The following is a 20,000-nucleotide window of genomic DNA, read 5'->3' as shown; positions in this document are numbered from 1 at the left end:
TATATATATATATAAATTAAAGAATATAATCATATAAATGTAAACATTTTTAAAACACATACTGCATGTGTGTGTATTTACAATAAGCAAACACACACATGATATTATGTACACAAAGGTTTAGGATGCAATCAATTGCTTGACAGCACAAAAAAAAATCTAATATTTTTCAATTATGCATTTTTCAAGTTTTGTATAACAGCCATTTAAAATATGTATAATTGTAAATATAATTACAACTGTAAAATTACAGCATTTAATATAAATATTTACAATCACAAAATATATTCAAATATTAACATATATTCATATATATTTTATAATTATAAAAATTATACATGTATGTAGACCTTTTATGTTTCAAAATTGTAAAAGTACAATATTTTAACATAAGTACAAATATTTTATTAAAATGTTTACCCTTTAAAACACAGAATAAAAAAGGTAACCCTAACACGTTTAAACAACATTTATGAACCATCGGATCTTTTAAAAGTGCCTCTATTGTGGAGTTTTGTAAATGACCTTTCATTGCGGTGTGCGACACAGCTGTAAGTGAATGAAGACATCCTGCAAAGGGCTGACCAATCACAGGAGGACTTTAGGAAAATGACTTGTTTGGGAGTCGTTCACCAAATGAGGTTCAAATAAACGTGTAAAACAATGAAAGTGCACGACTCCCAAAACCACAATATGAACCTTTCATAACCCACAAAACCTTTTTTAATCCCAGAATGAGTGTGTGAGGACTGGTGGGCCTCACCTGGCTGAGCTGACCCGTCGGTGACCCGGAAGCGTTTAGTGTGAGGCATCTGAAGTCCAGCAGGGTGTTGTGTTGAGAAGCATCGGTCAGCGGCGGCAGCGGAGGAGGACGCTGCTCTACTGTACATAACAAACCCTCGAGAGAGTCTGGACGGAGGAGAAGAGCCTCCAGAGCGATGTTCACAGAGACCTACACACACACACACACATACATACATACACACACACGCACACACACACACACACACACACACACACACACACACACACACACACACGCACACACACACACACACACACACACACACACACACACACACACACACACACACACACACACACACACACACACACACACACACACACACACACACACACACACACACACACACACACACACACACACACACACACAGACACACACACACACACGAACACACACACACACACACACACACACACACACACACACACACACACACACACACACACACACACACAGACACACACACACACACGAACACACACACACACACACTCAGACATACATACATACATCAGAGATACACACACACACATATACACACACACACATACATACAGCAGAGATACACACACACACACACACACACACACACATACATACAGCAGAGATACACACACACACACACACACAGTCCCACACACACACACACAGACATACACATACACACACACACACACACACATACATACATACAGCAGAGATACACACACACACACACACATACATACATACAGCAGAGATACACACACACACACACACACATACACACACACACACACACACACACACATACATACATACAGCAGAGATACACACACACAGACACACACAGCAGAGATACACACACATACAGCAGAGATACACACACACACACACACACGTACAGAGACACACACACACAGTCCCACAGACACATACAAACACACACACACACACACACACACAGAAACACACATAGTCCCACATACACACACACACACACACACAGTCCCACAGACACACACACACACACAGAAACACACATAGTCCCACACACACACAGACACACACACACACACACTCTAATTACTTCCCTCACACATCACTCGTTGGAGAATAAACAGCATTCATTTAGCAGGATTCTGTCGAGTGAGTCAAGGACTGATTATGAAAACATAAAAAGACTAAACAAAGAGTCCATTAACGAAGCCGGTCTTTAACCTACATTATCAGAAAAACAACACGTCTGTCATTACGTCAAGATTCACTCCGTTTAGACGCAAAAAAAAGCACCTGAGATGAAGAACATGCACTGATCTACAAGAAGAGAGCACAGATTCACAAACAGCTCTGTGAGAGAAACACATGTTCTTACAGCTACCATTAAAACCACATCAAAAGGCTTACTTAAAATGAAATAGACATTAACAAAATAAAGAGAATCCAATAAAGTGCATCTTTGGACAGTTTTTTCTTTCTCAAGTCTCTCCAAAAATGACATAAGAATTCAAGATTACGCGGTTATAAAATTACATCTTACGTACAACTTTATACTTATATATATATTATAGAGTATAGATATTATCAGAGTTGAGAATCTGCGTGTGGTCACTGTCTAGGGAACTTTGTTTTCAAGTGAGCAAACAGCGCTGCACTGCTCAGGGCCCCCTTCTGGATTGTCTGTATTTGTTTGAAGGCCTCATGCATGTATCGTACCACCCCTAATATATAAATATATACATATATATGAAAGGATCTGTGCTTTTGTGTTTGTACTAGGTTTCATTTCTTTATTTTTCTAACCTGTGTAAAGTGTAGTATGCTTAAGCTAATATCCTTAGAAACAAAAGCAGATGAAAATGAAGAGATGTAAACAACATTGCGACAGCATGCATGCGCAATGTTTATTCTGATTTAAAAATGAAATAGATGTTAAAAGATGACCTTTGAGACGCCGGTGGTGTTTGCGTTGAGCGCGAGGTCTGCGATACGCTCCACACACTGAACGATCCGAGTACAGGCTCGAGCCTCGTTCTGAGCCATCCAGAGAACATGCTCCTCCACCGCCATCATGTTACTAGCCACGTCCAGCACGTGATCGGCCAGCTACACACACACACACACGGGGACACACAGAGACATACAGAGATACACACACGAGGACACACAGACACACACACATACATGGACACAGACACACACACACACAGGGACACACACACACACATGGACACAGAGACATACAGAGACACGGGGACACACACACATACACACGGGGACACACGGGGACACACAGAGACACACACACACACACAGGGACACACACACATACACACGGCAACACACACAGACAGACACACACACACACAGGGACACACACACAGGGACACACAGAGACACACAGAGACACACACACACAGGGACACACACAGACAGACACACACACACACACGGGACACACACACACACACACGGCAACACACACAGACACACACACGGGGACACACACAAGGGGGGACACACACGGGGACACACACACATACACACGGCAACACACACAGGGACACACACAGACAGACACACACACACACACACACACACACACACACACAGGACACATAGAGACACACACACACAGGGACACACACAGACAGACACACACACACGGGGACACACACATACACACGCAACACACACAGGGACACACACAGACAGACACACACACACACACACACAGGGACACACAGAGACACACACACAGGGAAACACACACATACACACAGAGACATATACACAGGGACACACACACATACAGACAGACACACACACACACACACACACACACAGAGACACACACACAGACACAGATATATATTTAATTATAAATAATATATATATATATATATATATATATATACACACACACACACAGATACATACATATTCTGCAGCAGGCTACATGCAAGCGTTGATGGAATAGCGTGTATCAAAAGATGTATTTATAATGATTTAATCATGTTAGACTTTTACATCATTGTTCTATTTTGCTGTCTATTATAAATGGATTAATTTGCATTTCCATAAGGCTGATTTCCCAGGAAAAGCTCATGTAAATGTAAACAATCTAAAGAAGGTGAATAAGAGCCTCCTCCAAACGAATGAGAATGTTAGCACACTGGCCCGAGGTCACACACAGCAGCGTGAGTTATGTAATTAATAGCGATTTCCCCAAAGCTAGCGAGTGTGTTTTCTCCTCATTCACACATAAACATCCTCCTGGGCTCGTGATGGAGCGCGAGCGGTGCTTCAAATGCTAAACGTGTTGACTGAACGTGTGTACATAACACTTAAAGCTGAAAATAGCTGATAACAATGTGCAGGGACTCAAATGGCATCTAAATTACACAGAAGAAGAAGAAGAAGAAGAAGAAGAAGAAGAAGAAGAAGAAGAAGAAGAAGAAGAAGAGACTGAGTCACACCAGAGCAAACATGACAGACTCACTCCAGAACAGATCTCCTTAAATCAAGATTAATCAGATCAGTTGAGGCTAAAAATGCCATTTTGTTTCTAAGTGTAATATCACTTAATAATATAAAAATGTAAATAATATTTAGAATATTTTTGCTTTCATTTTAATATTAGTTAAATTGTTAGCAAGTATTTTTATTCATTTTATTTCAATACTAGTTCCAGTTATTTTAGTATGTCAAGTTAAACTAAATGACATGCCGAAATAAAATAATATTAGTTAAATCAAATTAATAAAAAAAGCTCATGGTTTTCTTTTTTTATGTTTCTTTAATTTCAAGTAACAAAAAGTTTTTGTTTACATTTTGTCAGACGTTTCTTTTTAATTGTCTTTACAGCTGTTATTATATATTTTATTTTTATGCATTTTTATATAATTTTTGTATATATATATATATATATATATATATATATATATATATATATATATATTACTATATAATGTTAAATAACTATTATAATGTTAAATTTAATTTAATTTTATCTATCTATCTATCCATCCATCCATCCATCTATTGATCTATATATATGTATATATATAGATAGATAGATAGATATACAAACTATAAATATTTTCTCGTTTGAAATAGAAATTTCTCCCTAGTTTGGTAAACTATAACAACCCTGCTTATAACATTATATTATTTTATTTTTGGCAGATCGTTTGTTTTCTTTCAAGCATAAACTCACTTTATTTTGACACGTTTCCCAGAAATGTGTATTAATGAGCTTTTTCAAATCTCTCAATCTTCTTCAAAATATCCTGTTTTCTTGGAAGCTGATCAAAATGAAGTGAGCTTATGCTTGCGAGAAAAAATCTGACAGTGGAATCAGAAAAATGAACTTGTTTTCCCTCTGAATCACATTTTTACGACTTCACCGTCAGATATTTTACTTCTTGTTTTAATCATGAAAGCTTGGTTTTGATCTTCATTTTCGGTTTCTCAAAAAAAGCCTCGTCTTATCTCCAGTAAACGTATCTTGATGTAATGATGTTTAGATATTTCTACAGGAAAACAAGATCCATTAAAAGCATTCCTGCACATTTGACTAGGTGTGAATTAAGGCTTAAGCAGCTGTTTGACCTCTCTGGCGTGATCCAGCAGGCGCGTGAGTCTTTCCACCAGATGAGTGACGAAGATGACGTCCATCACGTCCCCGAACAGCGCCGCCCTGCTGGAGAGAGACGAGAGCCGCTGCGCCAGAACCAGAGCGCTGGAGACGTTCACCGACACCTGAGACCAGAATCAGACGATACTGCTCAACATCTGGGGGCTTTTAAGAAACTAATACTTTTATTCATTAAGGATGCATTCAATTGATCAAAAATGACAGTAAAAATATGTATAATGTAACATCTCAAACTTTTATGTTTAACCCTTCCCTTAATCTACTGTATTGATTCATATGCCTCTTTTTTATTTTATTTATTTTTGTATGTATCTTTAATATATAATAATTAAAAAATGTAATATATATATATATATATATATATATATATATATATATATATATATATATATATATATATATATATATATATATATATATTTTTTTTTTTTTATTGTTCTGATTTCTTATTTTTTATTGTTTTGTTTTGTAATATTTGTTGTTTATTATAATTGTATATTGCAATACTTTTTTTTAAAAAAAAAAGATATGTATAATGTTCCAAATGATCTCTATTTCAAATAAATGCTGTACTTTTCCAAAACAAAATGATTCACAGTTTCCACAAAAATATTGATAACACTGATAATAATCAGAAATGTTTCTTGAACAGCAAATCATCATATTCGAGTGATTTCTGAAGACTAGTAGTGCTGAAAATTCAGCTGCTTTTCACAGAAATAAATGACTGTTTAACACATATTCACAGAGAAAACAAATAATTAATGTTGTAAAATATTTATCATATTTTTGATCAAATAAATGCAGCATTGCTGAGCAGAAGAGACTTCTTTAAAAAGAATACAAAAAAACACAGAATCAATCACAGAAATGAATTACATTTTAAATCAAATAAATGACGGTGTTGAGCAGAAGACATAAAAAAACTAGACAGCTAGTTAAATCATCATTATATTTACTTTGTCTTAATTATTTAATGCATATGTATAAATAAATATTGCATGAAACAGGTTATGACTCTGCAAATCGTTATATTTCAACAACAAATAGAAATTGTAGAATTTAGAGGTTAATTAACAAAACATTTGTGTTTATTTGAGTGTTGATTAAATAGTAAAAATTAAATAGTAACTGAATTTAAACGTGGTCTCTGTAGCCTTGTAGTAATATTAAAGGGCTTCCTATTGGATTGCTTCTATAGCTTTGGCTAAAAGCGTCTGCTAAGTGACTAAATGTAAATAAAACATAACCAGGTGCGTCACGCCAGAAGTGATTCAGGCAGGTGCATTCACTCGATGATGATGATGATGATGATGATGAAGGTGCGGACCTGCGTGAGCTCGTGCAGGCTGCGGGTGAACTGGCTGGTGTAAGAGCACTGGTTGTAGTCGTGCTCCGCCCATCGGCCCGGCGGTCACACCTACGCCACGCCCTTTTCTCCAGAGGGGCGGAGCCAGAGCTGGACGCGACACACGGCAGGAAGGCCATGAACCCGGCCAGCGTCTTCGGCCACCTGTGAACATTCATCACATCAAGAGTCCTCACGTTTCTTCACTTGATCATCCGATTGATACAGGACTTATAATTTAACATCTAAAACCCGGCTTCTCCACCATATGAATCACGTTTATAAAAGACAAATAAAAGTGATATTTTGCCACAGAGCCAGTCAAAAGTTTGGGGTACTTCATGAAACACGTAGTTGAAATGCAGTAATATTGTGTTAATAGTATTATGTATTAATATTATATCAAACTTAAAATGATTTTCTAACTTAATAGTAATTTATTTCGAAACTAAAAATAAATTAAGTGTGACGTACTCCTGTCATTGATAACAAATGAAAAAAAAAAAAATTATTATTATTATTTATTTTGTGCTACCTGTCAAAAATGCTCACCAAGACCACATTAAGTTAAAATCTTTTATAAATGTATAATTGATCAATCCTTAATGAACAGTTCTGACCCCAAGCTTTTAAAATGGCAGCGTCACATGAGGTTTGTGAACATGAACAGAGTCCGTTTGTTGTTGCCAGTAATGCACCAATGACACTAATTCCTCTGCTAACAACAGGCTCATTTTCCGGCCCATTACGGTCGTGTGCTGCATAAACACAGAACGAACATGGAGCTATAAAAGCAGCAATCAGAGATCTGACGTTAAAATACAACAGGCGCACTGAAGCATCACAATTACACAATCTGTGGCGTGCTTTTAAAGAGACAGTTCGCTCAGAAACCAAACTCTCTCACCCTCACGTTCTTCCAGACCTGACTTTCCTTCTTCTGTTGAACACTAAAGAAGACGTCCTGAAGAATGCTGGCAACCAAACAATCGATGGGAGCCATTCACTCTTAGTATTTTAATATAAAATAGTATTTTTTCCCATACTAAGGAGGTCAGTGGCTACCATAAACTGTCTGCTTGCCTTTTTGAACATTTTTCATAATATCCTACCATTGACTTGTATGAAAAAACATATATATGCACTATGGAGGTCAATGGCTGCCGTCAACTGACCGAAGTCATTTTCTACCCCATACAATCAGACTCAGTGGCTACCGCCAACTATTTTGTGGCCAACTTCCCTGACGGTAATCATCGACATCCAAAGTAATTTTATTACTCCATACTGTGAGAGAGTCAATGGCTACCGTCAGCTGTTGGGCTCCCAATATTCTTCGTAATATTTTCCTTTGTGTTGACGGTAGCCATTGACTTCCCTTTGAATGGAAAACACTGTAATACTGTGGAAGTCAATGGCTACCATCACCAGTTGGGTTCCCGACATTCTTCGTAATATTTTCTTTTGTATTGTGGTAGCCACTAACTTCCCTTTGAATGGAAAAAAACACTGTAATACTATGGAAGTCAATGGCTACCGTCAGCTGTTTGGCTTCCAGGCATTCTTCGTAATATCTTTTTGTGTGTTGATGGTAGCCATTGACTTCCCTTGAAATATTATGGAAGTCAAAGGCTACCGTTAGAGTTCCTAACATTCTTCAAAGTGTCTTCTTTTGTGTTCAACAACATGGGGGTGAGAAAGGGGTGAACTGCGCCTTTAAGCTGGTGAATGGCGTCGGTGTCAGTGTGTGATGTTGCTGACGGACACACCTGAAGTCGCCCTTGTTGCTACTGACCCTCTCGGCTCCGCAGATGCAGCGTCGTCGTCTCAGCACCACGATCTCCATGCCGATTGAGCTGTTGCCACGGGAACTGGTCACGTGACACTGCCAATTACGGAAACGCCGGCATCGATGTTGGACAGGATGAGCTCGCTGCGAAACAAGGGTGAGACGCGACACTGAGTCACACTTCAACATGAGCGGACGCTCAGGAGCATTGTATTTAATCATCATGAAAACAGCTTTTTTCTCCATGAACTTTGCGTTGCAGCATCTATTCAAATATTAAATGATGTGCATTTTCTAAGCGCAAAATGAAGCGCATTCCGTTTGAATGGCTGTGTGATTAAAAGCAACAGCAAACACAAGACTAAGGTTATTCAGACTGATTCGTATTCAGCTTTGCATTATTAATACACTGTAGTATTTTCCAGCAGCTTTTGTTCCTGCATTTCTACAACATTTTCGAGGTAAATATTGAGGACGTGAACGATTCATGCATGCAAGCGCTGGCTGTGGAATAGTAAGTGGCTCGGTGAGCGCACAAATCTTTCACAGTAAAAATGATTAGAGGCTCAGAGAGAGAGAGACAGAGACTGCTCAGGCCCGTAATCCCTCGCACACACACACACACACACACACACACACACACACACACACACAGTCTCTCGCTCACTCTCTCACACACACTCACACAAGTACGCACACTCACACACACAGAAACAGACTCACACACACAGTCTCTCGCTCATTTTCTAACATACACACACAAACACACAAGCACGCACACACACACACAGAAACAGACTCACACAGTCTCTTGCTCACTCTGTCACACACACACACACACTCACACAAGTACACACATTCACACACACAGAAACAGACTCACAGACACACACACACACACACGTGCACACACAGTCTTTAGCTCACTCTCTAACATACACACACAAACACACAAGCACACACTCTCACTTACTCACACACACACACACACACACACACACACACACTCCAGTTATTGGGAAATGTTGACTTTCTTTCCCGATATAATGACTGTCAGTTTTCATTCTGCACTGGAGTGTGTGGAAGCTGGTGTTTCAGTCTTGAAACATAGATTAAACTCTTTCTGAGCATAACGTTCTTCAACTTAGTGCTCAGTTTTTGCGATAGACTATAAGATTTACATTTAGCTCTTTCTGCACCTTTACAGCATCAAAAATAACCACATTTGCAAATTTTCTGAAAATATGAGTGACCACCAAGATGTTGCTAAGTGGATGCTGGACTTTTATTAATGGTTGCTAGGTGTTGCTAAGCGAATGCCAGGGTGTTGCTATGTGGTTGATATGATGTGACAGGCTTCCAAGAGGTTATTTTTTTACAATTTACTCTACAAAACAACTCTTTTTGGGTCAAAAAAGGAAAACACACATGGTCTTCTTTAAAAGCAGTTTACAGACAGCTAATAATTAGTTAACATCCAAAGTGCAATGCAGCCATTTTTAGTGTCTATCCATGAGATTATCCAGGTAAAAGCAGCATAAATCGTCCTGATGTTCTGAGGACATCTGGTTATGGCACATTATTCATCTCTGCTGTGGTCCGGCAGCACCAGAGCCCTGATTAATGACCTCAGACCCTCAGAATGGCCAGCGGCAGCACTAAAGCTGACCCATCTGCAGCACATATGGCTCAGAGAGCACTCTGAAGAGCTGCGGCCGGGCAACTGTGCTCGTGCCCTTTCAAACTGACAGCCACATGCCAAAAATAACAGAGAGCTTTCTCTAAAGAGATATGAGAGGATGCTCTGTGTTTATGTGATGAGAAAATCAGTGAGGTGACACAAGCAGAAATATACACAACAAACACAGTGAATTAAAAAAACAGCTAGACATTTCATGTTGTGTTACAAAAACAAAAATTTAAATGATGTCACACAGGTTTAGAAGCATTCGTTTAGCAAACACTTCTACTAGATGTTTCTTATCGTGATGTACTCATTCATGCGGACATTAGCAAACACCCAGAAAAACCTAGCCTAAGAACACATCATTAACTGCATAGCAACACCCTGGCAACAGCTCACAAAGCGTTAGCAACACCATGAAAACCACACACAACACAAGATCAGCGCCTCGCATCCACACACAATGCATTACCAGCAGCATAGCAACACCTGGCAACTACCCACAACGTATTAGCTACTGCGTAGCAACTCTGGCAACCACCCACAGCACTTGAAAACAAACAACCACACCGCAACACCCTGGCAACCACACACAACATATTAGCAACTGCATAGCAACAAATAAGCATCCCCACATTTGCAAACACCACCCTGGCAACCACCTACAGCACATTAGCTGTATATATATATATATATATATATATATATATCAAGTTTTACATGCACTTCTCACATTTTCTTCTAAATAAAATACATGCTGTATGTATCCAAACAAGGGGAAAAAACAAGCATCGATGAGAACACAAACACACACAGTGACCTACATTCCCACAACAGAGCTCTGTTGTCCGGCTGAAATCCATGATTGTGTCAAAGCACTTCATTAGCAACATTTACTCTCATATGCGCATGTTTCACAATCGGAGGATAATAACAGGCCTGTGAGTGTTGAAGTCGGGGGCCTCCACTGATGAATATTTCAAAACCCAGGCGTTAAAATAGTTCTTGCCACTATAGAGATGCTCTTCAGTTTCATTATCACTGAAGCATGAACAAGAACAGGTATATAAATGTGAATTATTCATGAAATATTGAATATTAAAAAGAATAACAAACGCACTCTGAAAGCATCTTATAGTTCATTCATGCTATACATCTGAAGAGCATGATTGTCTAAGAGAATCAAACTCTTGACTATTGTTGCAAGCATCATAATCTGAGACACATGAACAGTAAAAGGTTGCGAGCTGCAGATTGATCTTTGTATCACATAATGTCCAGATTACTCAGATCAAACATCTGTGAAAATATTTTTAGCAACACTGAACAATTAAACCAAAAGACTAATAGAAACTCCACAAAATTACTCGTTTTTTATTGTGTTTCACATTTGCCATTGCATGAAGTAGAGTAAAAATTATTCCATATTCTAGCATCAAAATTTACTTTATTTGCTGCCTAAAACATAGTTTTGATGAATATCCTCATGCACTCATTCATGGACCTTAGCAAACCTCCAGCAACCACCAATGAACACCCTGACAACTCATTACTAACCACATAGCAACAGCTTGGCAACCACCCACAACACATTAGCAACCAAATAGCAACACCCTGGCAACCACAAACAAAACATTATTGCATAGCAACATCCCACAATGCATTATTTCACAGCAACCCTATGGCAACCACCACAACACATTACATTTACATTTAGTCATTTAGCAGACCCCTTTTCCAAAGTGACTTACAAATGATGGTAATCGAAGCAATCAAAACCTACAAAAGAGCTCTACCATAATGCATTTGCAACTGCATTGTTAACCTAGAACACATTGCTGCATAGCAACACCCTGGCAACCATCTACAATACACTATTTAATGATAACCCATTGACAAGCCTCCCACAACACGTTGCTACTGTATAACAACACCTTGGCAACCACCCACAACTCATCAGCAATCACACGCGTAACACCCTGGCAACCACTAACAACTCATTATTATTGCGCAGCAATCGCTTGGCAACCACCCAAACACATTACAGCATAGAACCAACCTAGAAACCACTCACATGCATTATTGCACAGCAAAACCTTGTTAGCTACCTACAACACATTCTTACATAGCAACACCTTGGCAACCACCCACAACTCATCAGCAATCGCATAGCATCACCCTGGCAACCACTAACAACTCATTATCGCGCAGCAATCCCATGGCAGCCACCCAAACCAAACATTACTACATGGCAACAAGCTGAAAATCACCCAAATTATTGCACAGCAACACTTTGTCAGCTACCTACAACACATTTCTGCATAGCAACACCTTGGCAACCACCACAACATTTTAGCGGCTGCATGACAACATCTTAGCTGCTATCCACAAGATATTAACAACTTAATTTCAACATCTTGGCATCCACCGCACAACGCATTACTGCATAACAACCCTTTGGCAGCTACCTACAATACATTACTACATAGCAACACCTTGGCAACCACCCACAACACATTACCACATAAAAACACCCTGCCAATTCTTCCATGCAGCATTTAACCTTTCTTCTATCAGCAGCTTCAATGACAAAACAGACAAGAAATTTTGAGTCTGCTTTCAGGTTGATCTAAAGTTTGTCTCATGTTTCAGCCCAAAGCATCTTGAAATTATCCATGTTCCTCTAAAGGTCGAGCAAATGTTGGCTGTTTATTAGAGTCTCTGCTCACCTCTGAGGCTCCATTAGATCATGATGATGAACTGAGCTCTGGCTTTGGGATTACAGAGCAGTTACACACTTGTCTGCGCTATATAAACAGCAGGCTATGAGACAGAATACAAGGACTGGAAAAACAATGAACACGACAGCAGTTTATTTGAAAGCCTCTTCACATAGAAACAGAAAAACAAACATATTAATGCACGAATAAATACAATAACAAAGTTTGCTTTAAATGAAATTGCTAATTGACTTCTGTGTCCAGCAGGTCACTCCGCGTCTGTCTGCTGTCAGTCTTCCTCAAACATGAGAGACAGACACAAACCCTCATCAGACAAACAGAGCCATAATGAGAGAATTAAACTCCAGTCGCCATGGTTACCAAATCACCCAAGAGCCAATCAGCCCAGAGAGGCAAAAGTCATCAAAGAGAACAGAGACTGTAAGTGTGGTGTGAAACAGAGAGAGTTACTTATCCTAATGTCAAGATTTGCTTTCTTGATCTTGTCAAGCCCGACATATAAAAAAGCACGTGCAGACAAAAAGGTATATTTATGTTTTAAATAAAACCTTAAAAGTTTGAATATGTGTATCACATTCGATGCATCCATCTCTCGTGGCTCATATAATACATAAAATATGATGTGAAAACAGCCCAATTTGTCAAAGAACTCAAACGCAGTAAAAGTTACGCAATTTGGTGCAGATGCTGATATTTCTATGATGAAATTCTGCTGCTTGTAATGTAAAACAAGGAGATCTCTAGAACAGACCAGCAGATACTGACAGAGAATGATCAAACATCAGCCATCGCTCTATATCTTCAGATGAATAGCGCTTCCTACACATCAAAATCAGTCAAGATTCGACAGGAGAAAGACTACGATAAGTGTTTCTGCAATTACACTAAAATCATTTTTACTGGATCTAAACTATCAATCAGACGACAGAAAACATGATTGAGAATGAAACAGATTCAACAGCAAAGTTTGATCATATCAAATATAATACAACACGTCAAATACATTTCTGTACTTATAGTGAATGTCTCTGGAATTTTACTGGAAAACAATAACAAGCAGATTCAGTCCTCAGGTCAAAAACACAAACGTCCAACCACAATCTGCTCTTAAATCAAACAATTCTCGCTATAAGGTGATCTGTACGTCATTTGCACTGACGCTTTAATAGCAGTGTAGAGCAGAACATAATGGAGGCTGTTTATTTTTACTATTGTACAGCTTCCTGCGGGATCTGTGTGTGTGTGTTTTGGTTGGCCGGTGGAGTCAGACGGGCTGCTGTCTCCGTCTCTCTCTCTCTCTCTCTCTCTCCGTCTCTCTGGCCAGAAGATCTCTGCTCTGCCAAGAGCAACATTACAGTATAGGCTCCACTCGTGAAGCAGAGAGCAGCACCGTTTGTATGTACAAGGAGAGAGCGGCCATTAATTGAGGGCCTAATCAAAAGGAGAATGTCAAGAAATCCATCACAAGCCTGCAGGAACGACTCTTGGAATGAGCGACGGAAAATAAGAGGAGGAACGAGAGCCGGCCCTGAGTGTCCTCGTATTCACCAGACACACTGTGACAGCTGTCCAATCAAACACGTCACATATGCAAATACAGCACAGAAAGAAAGTCCTCCGGCACTTCTAGATATTTTTCTGCACTCCCCATAAGGAAATATAATATATGGATGCTCCATATCTGGAGGGTTCAGGTTTCACTAATGCTTTCACTTCACACACGACCGTATATTTTGTACAGGAAATTTCATATATTCCCAAATATCACATTTTGCATGGGTCAAAAAGATTCATGTAATTGATTGCATATACATTAACAAGGATTTGGATGACACAGTTTAAACATAAACCATTACAGATAATGGGATGTATATGAGTCAGTTCTAGAAAGCAGAAACCGGTCCGATTTCTGTCATTAACCAAACGTGTTTTAAATGCACAATAACCAAGTTCATCTTTAGTATCAATAAATCCAGCTTGTTTCAATCTCATGTTTGAATAATTGAATATCGCTTGTTTCCACAGCTAGTCACATTTATCCATGTTCATATTTTTAACAATAAATGTAATGATTTTATGCTGATTTCAAACTATTTGAATAAATGCATATTGAAAATAGATGCAAACACATAACTTTTTAGTGCAAATCTGTCAAATATGCATCACATTAAGCTTATTGATTTGTTTTTCTAAATGCAACCTAACCCTAAAATGCTGTTCAAATACAAAACTGGAAATATTTGGTTTAAATATATATATAATTGTGGCTGTGACTGTCATTTTGCTGTGTAGTTTGGATTTTTGACACTGAATACCTCAGGAACATATGAAAGAATATCTCATTCACGAAAGCATAAAACTGGATCAGTTCAATTTGAAATATAATATGCAAGCGTCATGATAATATGTAAGTGGCCATGGCAGGTGAGGACATGAATGCTAATGCAGTGGCTAGGAATGCATTTTTAATTCCACACATTCATTCATGTGGCATGCAAAAAACTATTTCAGCACAAAGCGCCCGCTTAATTGTGATTGAGTTTAAAAAAAAAAATTGCTTGCATGTAAAATATTCCTCAATTTCTACAAATGCATTTGCTAATTTGAACGCATTCAGCTGTTTATTTAATTTCAAAAGTTCATTCTAGTGAAATTAAAAATGCCAATTAAATTGGAATTTTAATTTTGTGCCAGATGTCACACGACGGCTATCAACAACATAATAGTTTTTCATTTAATATTGATATTACTGCATTTTGAAATGCGCAGCTTCCACATTTAATTCAAGCTGAAAAATTATTTCTTATCCGTGTAACTTTTAAACACAGCATTAAACTGGATGTAGGGTGGTGTTTAACTAATCTATCTACTTCACCTCACTTTCTAATCAAACTTCAGAAGCTTGACGCTCAGCTAGTCTGAGATTATGAGTGAAATCCGAGAGAAATTTAGTGCGATCAGAACGAGGCCGGACTGCAGAGCAGATGATTCATATGACGGCTGAATGAGTCAGTGTCTGCTCTGCATACTAATATGTGGCACGGTTTACTAACGCGAGAAATTAGCGCTGGTGTGAAGTTGAAACTCCGGCCCGCGCAGAAAAAGCGCTTGGTTGACACTGAGAAACATATTTCCGCCGGCACTTCATCAATATTTATGCTCAGACGTTACTGCGTGGTGAGAGCTAGTTGAAGTAATTAACCGCCACATGGTTCACTTTCACACACTGACTCACTCGCTGCCGTAACTGTTTGTGTGTGTGTGTGTGTGTTGTGTGTGTGTGTGTGTGTGTGAGATGGGAAATGGAGAGCAGGAGGAAGAGGCACGGTGGTCTGTCGAGTGCTTGAGAGTCGGCATGTGGCGCATTATCGTCCTAATTACCATGCAGCATATGTTTCGTTAAACGCCTTCTAAAGCGGCCGAGACTCCAGACGACACACACTTCTGGCAAACCTCTGCATGAGATGCAATGCTACCACACACACACACACCAGTTTAGTAGCTTTTCCACTCGCTTGTCATAATAACAAGGCCTTTTCTCGTTATAACGAGATGTTTTCATTAAAAATACATCTTTGTTGTTATAACTAGATATTTTCTCGTTAAAACAACATTTTCATTCTATAGCAGGATGTTTTCTGCGCTTCTAACGAGAAATTTTCTCTTTAAAACAACATTTTGCTCTAACAAGATGTTTTCTTGTTAAGCGTCATCTTTTCTCGTTATAACAAGATAATTTCTCATTAAAACGACATTTTTCCTCGTTAAAAGCGCATTTTCATGCTATAACAAGATGTTTTCTCTACTAAAACCTATAGATTTTTCTGTAATAACGCATTATGGCATTAAAGCGATATGTTTTCCGTTATAATAGATACATGTTACATCGTGTGGCGAGCTGACCAAAAGTGACCGACCTTAAACTTTTTGAAACACAAATGAGCTGATTTTTAATGCAGAAATGGCAACCATTTATGAACACCACTACTGTTTGTGAAACATTAATTTAGTTTTTTTTTTTTTCAGCAGTTGAAGCAAAAACATAGTAATTAAAGTGGCATTGCTATGTCTACGATACGTGACAGGGACCACACAACTGGTCATTTCTTTACATTGACATTTATTTGAATAAATAAGCTTTCCGTTGATGTATAGTTTCTTTTGGATAGGATATTTGGTGAGACACAACGATTTGAAAATCTTGAATCTGAGGTGCAAAAAAAAAATCTTTAAACTTGTAGTTTTTAGCAATGCATATGAATAATTACAATATCCATGGTAGAAAACTGACAAAAATATCTTCAACAGACCCAAAAGTGAAAATTCTGTCATTTTTTCTCACTTTCCTGGTAGTTCCACACCTGTATGAATTATATCCAGATCTGCAGAACACACAAAAGATATTTAAAAAAGAGCTTTGCAACAGCCACGCTGTTTGAGCCACCATTTTTGGGTGAACTATTCCTTTAATATCCCGGCGATCTTGGCATGAAACAAAAATGGATGATTTTGACCGTAGGAATGCATGGTGTCGCTCTCACCTGGTAATGAGGCAGCAGTGTGAGCGATGCTGTCCTCCACGTACAGCCCTCTGTCCTCCAGAGGTCTGGGCGGGGCGCTGCTCGTGGCTCCAGGACAGCCTGGCGGACGGAGTCGAGGAAGGAGGCCGGTGCACTGCAGCGGCAGGCGGTCCCATGAAACACCAGCTGCCTCTGGGTCGGGATGAGCTGCAGGACGGGGAGCTCCAGAGGCCGTCTGAAACACAGGTCAGGGGCGTTACAGATCAGCGATGCGACAGGAAGAGGGCACAAACAAGTGATTTTATGCCTATGCATATGGATCAAAGTGATTTTATGTCCATAGAGACACATTAAACGTACGTTTTTGGATGTGAAATTTTGTTGAAATGAAGTTACACTGTCATTCAGTGTATAACAGTGTTTATGTAAGCGACACACTTATTCAGCTTGCATATTAAAATATATAAAAGAATAAGGAAGTATTACATTTTACTTTAAATAAGTGAAAAAATCCTAATGACAAATGTTCTTAAAACCTAGGATAGTGGCAAATTAAAAACGAAATCTAAATGACAACAAATTAATATTTTGAGGGTGAAACTAATTAATCTTTTAATGTGTCATAAATTTGAGGCATATTTCTGTTTTAAATATGCCTGACAGGATATTACTGTATGACATTTTTAGTGGGGAAATTTATTAAATGGGGAAAACTCTGTGATTGAATTTTTGTCTCCAGAAACAAAAACAAAATTGCAACTCATTTAAACAAAAAACTTTTTATATAACATACAGTATAAATTAAAAGATTACATATGCAGTATTTGTATTTTGATACATTTTGAATTTTAAAAATGCAAATAAATATTATAAATAAATCAATTTATTTTCTTAAATTTTACTATTTTGAATAAATAAATAAAATGTACTTTTTATCAGATTCATCTGTCATACTCTGAAGAACTTAAGACAATACCATGAATAAACCTTGCACACAATCATTCAATACATTTACACTAAAATGATTTTGATTTTAAAATACGATCATGGATATGCTGGACTCATTTGTATGTTTTGTTATGCCAAGCAGATTCTAAGCAATTAACATCCCTGTCAAACAGTTAAACAACACAAAAATAAAGGAAAGGAAAAAAAATCTGGTATATGATGATCCTTATAAATAACTCTGCAACTTCCACAGGGACTAAGTGTGCTTTAGTTATGTGCCAGATATATATATTTGTAAAGATTGTGGGTCTTTGTGCCTCAAGCGTTTTGTGTCCCATAAGTTTTTCTTGGACACTGGACAACCTTGGACGGACAGCCAGCGCTCTGGTCAGACTAAATACTCCTGCTGAACGACACAACTAATTTTATAACCAAGCATCTCCATTCACACCGGGCTGCCTCCACGTTAAACTCAACCCTCTTAATATCTGTTAAACAGCAACCCTGCAGCAACCTAAGCCTGTCTGGCTGTTAAATTTAGCTCCTGTGAAACTCTGCCTTGTTAAACTGTGTTCAACTCAGCCCTGTTAAACCTAAGCATTTTAAACAAGCCTGTTTAGCTCCTTCCTGTTAAACCTAAACATGACTCAACTCTGTTAAGAAACTCAAGCCTTAGAAACTCAGCCTATTAAACTCAGCCCTATATTTAAAGCCTAGGCCTGTGACTCAACTCTGTTATTGTGTGAGCCTACCTGTTAAACTCCTTCCTGGTAACTTTCAAACTCAAGACTGTTTAGCTCAGCACTGTTAAACTCAAGCCTGTTAAACTCAGCCTGATAAATCAGCCTGGTAAACCTAAACCTGTGAAACTCCTGTGTTAAATCCAGCCTACAAAACCCTACCCTGTTAAACTCAAGACTGTTAAACTCAGCCTATAAAAACACTACCCACCATTAAGCTTCCAACCTGTTAAGCCTAAACCTGTGAGCTCAACTCTGTTAAACCCAACCTGTATTTACCTGACTAAATTTTAGCTGTTAAACTCTCAACCCTGTTAAACCTAAGCATTTTTAAACTCCAGAGGCTGTTTCAGTCAACCCTGTTAAACTAAACCTGAAACTCCAGCTCTGTTAAAATCGCCCTGCATGAGCCCTGCCCTGTTAAAGCTTAGCCCTGTTGAAACCTGGCATTTTAAACTCAGCCCTGGTAAACTCAGTCAACTCACCGTAACCACTTTTAACATGGTTAGACATCAGTTCAGATGGTGTTTTGTCAGATATCTTGTATTACGGTCTCTGGCATCATTTCTTCATTTTTATGTCAAGCAAAGCTGAAGGAGACCCAAATTAAGTCCCAATGTGTGAGTATCTTATAAGTTGCAATTTGAGGTTGTTATAAATCTGAAGCAAAAACCTCATATAAGCTCATCTCAAGGAGTGAAACAAAAGTATTCTATATAAACAAGAGCTGTTTTATTGACATTTCCCTTGAGGAGATTTGCAGCACTTTAACTCAGAAAATAT

At 38.5% G+C, this 20,000-nt stretch overlaps 1 protein-coding gene across 1 annotated transcript in view; it reads right to left on the bottom strand.

Annotated features, from left to right (window-relative positions):
* The window catches only part of LOC122356250 (adhesion G protein-coupled receptor A3), a 75,301-nt gene extending 55,581 nt beyond the window's left edge, over positions 1 to 19,720 (bottom strand). The window contains 10 exon segments of the mRNA XM_043254783.1: positions 764 to 952; positions 2,732 to 2,893; positions 5,402 to 5,551; positions 6,778 to 6,857; positions 6,860 to 6,960; positions 8,565 to 8,728; positions 10,254 to 10,365; positions 17,352 to 17,391; positions 17,551 to 17,764; positions 19,703 to 19,720. Coding sequence (XP_043110718.1) covers positions 764 to 952; positions 2,732 to 2,893; positions 5,402 to 5,551; positions 6,778 to 6,857; positions 6,860 to 6,960; positions 8,565 to 8,728; positions 10,254 to 10,365; positions 17,352 to 17,391; positions 17,551 to 17,764; positions 19,703 to 19,720 — 1,230 coding nt within the window.
* Positions 19,721 to 20,000: the final 280 nt, after the last annotated feature.

This window comes from Puntigrus tetrazona, chromosome 13 (assembly GCF_018831695.1).
Source record: "Puntigrus tetrazona isolate hp1 chromosome 13, ASM1883169v1, whole genome shotgun sequence".
Classification (NCBI taxonomy): domain Eukaryota; kingdom Metazoa; phylum Chordata; class Actinopteri; order Cypriniformes; family Cyprinidae; genus Puntigrus; species Puntigrus tetrazona.
The sequence above is the reverse complement of the archived record's forward strand: the minus strand, read 5'-3'. Positions and strand labels throughout refer to the sequence as shown.